Source organism: Octodon degus, unplaced genomic scaffold (genome assembly GCF_000260255.1).
Source record: "Octodon degus isolate 3935 unplaced genomic scaffold, OctDeg1.0 scaffold00017, whole genome shotgun sequence".
In the NCBI taxonomy this organism is placed as follows: Eukaryota; Metazoa; Chordata; class Mammalia; order Rodentia; family Octodontidae; genus Octodon; species Octodon degus.
In genome coordinates this window covers 14,306,954-14,313,492 of record NW_004524593.1, presented here as the reverse complement: position 1 = coordinate 14,313,492, position 6,539 = coordinate 14,306,954, and the positions used below count along the sequence as shown (strand labels likewise).

Sequence of the window (6,539 nt, the reverse complement as noted above, 5' to 3'; positions counted from 1 at the left end):
AAAAAAAAAAAAAAAAAAAAAAATCAGCCTGGGTAATTTAGTCAAACCTGTCCCCCCCAAAAAAATAGGGCTCAAGGGCAGGGCCTGGGATGTGACTCAATGCAAGAGCCCTTACCTAGCAAGCCTGAGGCCTTGAGTTCAATCCCCAGTAATGCCCCCCAAGTTATTCTTTTTGAAAGATGTTTATTATGCTATTATGCCCAGAATACTGTATTTAATACTGTGTTATAATGACTTCTGGAAAAAAATTTGACAACTGCTTTCATACACACAAATATTCCATTTCTTTCTTTCTTTTCTTTTTTTGGTGGTACCAGGGATTGAACTCAGGGCCTTGCACTTGCCAGGCAAGCACTTATTCTACTGAGCTATCTCTCAACCCACTCCCCCGTTTCTTTCTGGAGAACATCACTGTATTAACTGAGCAACTTATCCCAAACAAAAAATCAACAAATACAAATACTCAAATTGGTGAACAGAAAGGCCAAAGACAAACTAGGAATATAGACTAAGTGTCTTTGGGTCTTCATTGCCCTACACTCAATAAAAACCTATAGTCAGAACTGAGACATAAAAGCACTGGAGGAAAGTATTTCTTCATACAAAGTAAATATAAGTCATGGCCAAACCGCAACTAAATTCACTACTTTATTGGTTCAACACCTTTTACTCATCATATCCAATATTAGGTTGAGATTTTCAAGAAGCAGGAGAAATCAGTTTTACTTTGCAAAGTGGTTGTGGTCAACACCTGTTATCCTGAATAACTGGATTAAAACTAGGCAAACCTCCATGTTTTCAAACTTACCTACCTACTCCTTTATCTTGAAAAGTCAAAGAGAAAAAAACTATCACCTGGCCTTGAACGATAATAGCTGGGCTTTAATTACAGCAATACAACAAAATCTAATAGACTGAACCATTTCATTATGCCTAAAACTCCAAGAATCTGGAAGCACTGTCCCTTTCAGGAAAGCAACTGATTAGCCACTGGGGGCAGCAGAGTTAAGAGTGAAGTGTAAATACCAGGAGGTGAAAAGGGCAGGAAATGTTAATAAGCTGGGTAAAGGACAAAGTCTCAATTAATGAATTAAATCAATAGGTAATGCTGGACCAATGATTCCCAACTTAACTTCAGCATCCCCCTTGGGAGCTTTCAAAATACATATACCTGGATGCTATCTTCAAGCTATTAATTTATATATAATCCTTCTGGAATGGGGCCCAAGAATCCCCAAGTGTACAGCAAGTAGATCGAGAATGCTAATTACATAAAATAAACTCTAGTCTATATGTAAAAATAGACTCAGTCTCTATGCCCAGATGTTATAATTTAAAAATCTAAACTGAAAAAAAACACAAAAGTCTGATTTCTCAAGTGTTACTAGTTTTGTTAATAAGCCTGTCTTTGAACTTGTTAGAGACTAATTCATCTTTGTGATTTTATCAAAGGAAAAATGATATTCTTGCAGGTGAAAATGGGTAAACAGAAGTTCAAAAGGGTTAGACAACCAGCCCAAAGCCACCACGAGGCATAAAACCCAGGCAGAAGCCAAGGCAAACCTACCAGTGTGAACTTCCAAGTGCTGTGAGCTACCCCAGGAGCCACACCAGCATGCCAAATATGTGTTCCTGGATTATCATCACTTTATTCAATCAGACACTTCATAAAACAATCCAAAATTACATGAAGAAACAAAGAGGCAATAAAATGGAAGAGAGGATGAGTTTCCTTCATGTGAAGACCAGATCCCACATTTAGCAAATTTGCTAAGAAGTACAGCTAAGAAAAACTTAAAAAGTGAGGAGAGAAAAGCCTCCCGGAAGAGCTCTGACAGTTCTAAAAAAGCATAGTCCTAAAATGTTTTACCCTCCCCACCCCTTCCCCCCATGGGAAGGGAACCTATGGCCTTCACTGAACTGCTGTATATCCCTGTCCCCACCTCACTGAGATGGTCTAAATTGCTAAACTGCCCACCCTGGCTAGAACTTGGGGTCCAGCCTCCCAGAGAGCTGCGATCATAGATGTGCACTACCACAACTGGCTGCAAATAGTTTTCTTAGCATATTCAGATGAATTTCAGCTCTCCTTTAATTCCACCTAGAATACAAAAAGGGCTGTGCGTATAAATGGAATGATACTACCTTTAACATTTATAAACCCTAAAATCTAAGTTACTAGTGTTTTATACTGCCAAAAAGAAAAAAAAAATTAAGGAAGTTCAGATTTTATCAGGACTCTTGTCCCACAGTTAACTAAGAACACAAAGCTCCAAAACACACACACACACACCCCCAGTGCTACACAGGGCACTTTAATCAGCAACACTAGTTCTCAGCTTCCAAGCACGGACCAGCAAAGAATCCCAGGGATGCCTGGCAAGTTCTTTACCCTACCTGAAGAGGACTTCAATGTCAAACCAGCCTCACCCTGCTCTTTCCTACTGACTAGCCCCTCTAGGAGACGTGCATTTACACACAATTATATGGCTTACTGTGGTTTATTTGTTTGGTTAGAAAAAAAAAATCATCTTTTTTTTAATATCATAAAGTCTGACTTTACCCTCTCTTCATGTCTACACTCGTGCTGAAAAAAAGTTATAGCTTTGCCTCACTCATGTAATCACATCTGAAAACATAAATAAAATCATATTTCAAACTATATATATAATATATATATATATATATATATAATTATCATTTTTGTGGTACTGGCGATTGAACTCAGGACCCTGCACTTACCAGGCAAGTGCTTATTCTACTGAGCTATCTCCCTGGGCCCACTATTTCAAATACACCGGAAAAGTTTACTATTTAATCCTACTAACAATGCTTCATTTAAAATATTTTAAATCTGGATTTCCAAATATCAAACAGAATAGGAGCTAACATTATTTGCCTATTTTTAGGCACCTAAATTATTTCACTTAATCCCCTCAATCCTGGGGTTAGAAGGTATTATCCCCATTTTACAGATAAGGACAACAATTCAGAAAGATTAAAAATGTACCTTTGACCCAGCATTAACCCCAGTGATCCAACTTTTTCTTATCATATTGCTTCAAATTTAAATGAAACAGGTTAATGGTAAAAATACTGAAATCATCTGACCTGAGTCCCAGTGCTAGTTGCAACTATGCAAACAAATAATCACAAGTCTGAAACTAAACTGTTTGAGCCTCAGCTTTCTCAGCAATAAAATGGGAATATTAGTTTTCAAAGAAGCTGCGGGGATGACCCACTAAAACACAGTATGGGTAAAAATATATTATGATATGGGCTATCACACAAAATCATTCCTCAGAAGGTGTGAAAAAGCAATTACAGATATCAAAAGTCACATGTCTTTGGTCTGTCATGAGCAATACTATTTTACAATTTAAAAAAAGAAAAAGGAAAAATAATTTGAAAATAATTGCTAAACAAATAAAAGGCATCAACTACTTTACCAAATCAAATCTTCAAGAAACTTAAAACAAGTAAGAGACTAAAAACTTCCTGTTGTAACAGATTTCTTAAAGAGTTAAGCTTCTTACTTGTTGCTTACCAGATGAAGAATTTAAGGTGGAAAACATTATGTTAACATAAATGTTATACAAAAAATTACTGACATAATGTTCCTACTTCTATTTTCTAGCATCTAGCTCTCAGAGATTATATAATGAACATAAGGAAAGACAAACACCTTTTTGAGGGGATGTAAGTTCTATGATATAAATTAATATAATTTAATGTTTAGGGCCCACATAAATTCTTTAAAAAAAAAACGCCAAATTTTAACAAGGTTTGTTCGTTAAATACTATTGCCAAACCATTTATCTTCAGTATTTTTGCCATTAAAGTTCTGCAATATACTTACCAAATGATTTTACAAAAATAAACTTCCTATGGATGAAAACGGTGGCTTATTCTGTTAATCCTTATACACAGTATACTTTGAGGAAAACTAGTTGGCACCCTTCCAGTTGAGACCCATGTGGACAAAGTGTAACATAAGCAGGTTGGTATAAACACCTGAAAGATCTTGGATGTCCAGAGATATCTGAATTATTCCACAGTAAGATTATATTTCAGAGCAGAAAGAAAAATTTTCATATACATACTAAAGGGCTTTCCACAGCTTTTTGCTGAAACCCCAAATGGAAAAAAACTACAGCACACACACACACACACACACACACACACACACACACACACACACACAGCACTGTGGTATTAAGTACACTGCCAAGTACCAAATGAAGCAACTGAAGTTTTTTTTTTTTAAAAAATCACTTTTCAAGCCTTTCTGGCACCTGGAGTAGAAGCAGTTTTTCCCATTAGTGGTTATACGCATACAGGTGTCTTATATCTGTAATTAAACCTAAATAAGTTATCCTGAATAAATTTATCTTGAATTTTTTCCTTATGAACAATATTATATTTTCATATGAATATACAGAATCAATCTGAAGTTCCAATTTTATTTTTTTCTAGTGATCAGATAATGTAAATAAACCACGATGGCATCTTCCACTTGTTGAACTAAACACCATGTAAGTTAGAAGACTACTGACTATGCATATTATTGCGAAGCTTTTAAAAGTGAAATGTATTAAAGACATATCTGGTTAAAACATTTTTAATACTTATTTTTATTAAATAAAAGTGAATAAAAATAAATAAAAGTGAATATTAACAAGTACAAGAACTAAAGAACTAAATATCCTATTAAAATGAAAAAAGAGAACTAAATATCCTATTAAAATTAAAAGAAAAATGCTAGAAGTAAACAAAAATGTAAAAATAATTTGATGCTCAAGAAAAAAATCAAAACCATCAAAGTGATGCTTTATGTGTAAAATTTTAAATCTATGAATAGCAGTTCGATATCGTTACAGATAAGACAATATTAATATTCTCTTACAGGTACAACATTCCTGAAGAATTAAGGTCTTGGCAATGCCTACCACTGCGGTCTACCACAGACTATATTACATGAATTTTAACTTTTGGTGTGCTAAACAGTAATCAAATCATAAATGGTATAGCAAGGACTAAACATCTTAAAACCTCTTTTGAAACTCCCCCTGATGCTGGCTGTGGGATGTCCTTGACTTGGAAGCTGCCCAGGAGGCGGTGCAACACAGGGTCTGAACAGAGTTTCAAAACTACTGTCGGTCAACTGTGATTTGAACTGGGGTTTTCTTTAGACTCCTTGCCAAAATGAGGTTGGATTCATAAACCTAAAGACAAATCAGGGCCAGATTGGCCTTGAAAGGGACGCTGGGTCTTTTTCAAATGGGTTGAAAATGTGCTTGACATTTATCTAGTTTAGCATGAACCTTCAATTTCCTGGCCTTGTAAAACAGATGATCCAGATTTCCATCAAATTTCTTTTGTTGCAAGAATTTTGTAAATGTCTAGGGACACAATCATCTGGTTCCACAATGATTTCTATCTCACAAAAAGCAACAATGTTAAAATTAAAACCCAGTATTTCCCTAAGAATCAGCAGTAACACCAAGAAAAAAACGTACTGAAAAGCCTCTAAACCTAGTGGGAAAAGTAAGCGAGCCAAAAGGAGTGCCAAGTACTCCTGCAAGGCATTAGGCACGGATACCAATTGGAATTGCTGTACAAACCTTACAAAGCCTCCGGAATCACTGCCTAGTGAGCTAAATTCCCAGTTCACTGCAAAACAATACTCTCTACTCTTTTACCCTCCTCCAAGCTGATCGTGGGTACACTCTCTGACGACGGAGTTCACGATCCAGTAAGTTAAGATCTACACTGACCCATTAAGCATATCTGCAGTCCAGCTAACTCTTACCCCTCGGTTGTTTGCATTCGGACTCTGGTCTTAGGAACAATCAGTAGGAAGAGGTGCTGAGAGGAGGGTGGGTGCGGAGACCTTGCTCACAGAACAAGTGAAGGACCAAGAGTGGTCGAAAACACGAGGTCCGACTAGGGAAAGCAAGGGTCTGAGGACGGCACAGGATGTCAAAGCAGGAGCGAGAAAGGGCCAGGCGCGGGGGACAGCGCAGAACTCTGCCTCGCGGGACGCAGGAGTTCCGACGGGAAGGGCAGGGCGGGCAAGCAAGCGCGCAGGTGGGAAGGGGCGTCGGCCTCCGAGACGCGAAGAGTGAAGGCGAATCCGGAGCACAGAGACAGGACTTCGCGGGGAACCTGGTCGAGTCAGGGCTGGGGGCCGCGCCGCGCAGGGTGGGGACAGGCGCTCGCCCCGCGAGCCGGGCCGCGCAGGGAAGCGCCCCTCCAGGGAGGGGGCCGGCGGTGCACCCCCGCGGTTACCTTTGAGCTGGGGCAGGGGCTGCAGCTCCGGCTGGCTGCCCTGGCTGCGGAACTGCGACGAGCCCTGCGAGCGCTTCTGCCTCTGCGCCTTGCGCACCGATTTCCGGGTGAAGCCGTCCACTTTCTCCGAGGCCGAGATGGCGGCGCTTGCAGCCCCCGCCGCCGGCGGCGACGACGACGACATCTCCGCGGGCCCGGCGCGCGGCGGCTCCGGCTGCTGCTTGCACCGCGCGGGCAGCGGGGCGGGA

The 6,539-nt window shown here is 39.6% G+C and overlaps 1 protein-coding gene across 1 annotated transcript in view; it reads right to left on the bottom strand.

The window, feature by feature from the left end:
- Nucleotides 1-6,533, bottom strand: part of Ppp2r5a (protein phosphatase 2 regulatory subunit B'alpha) — a 55,771-nt gene extending 49,238 nt beyond the window's left edge. Inside the window, exon 1 of the mRNA XM_004626852.3 lies at nt 6,292-6,533. Coding sequence (XP_004626909.1) covers nt 6,292-6,475 — 184 coding nt within the window. The 5' untranslated portion in view covers nt 6,476-6,533. The remainder of the gene's footprint in view (nt 1-6,291) is intronic.
- Nucleotides 6,534-6,539: the final 6 nt, after the last annotated feature.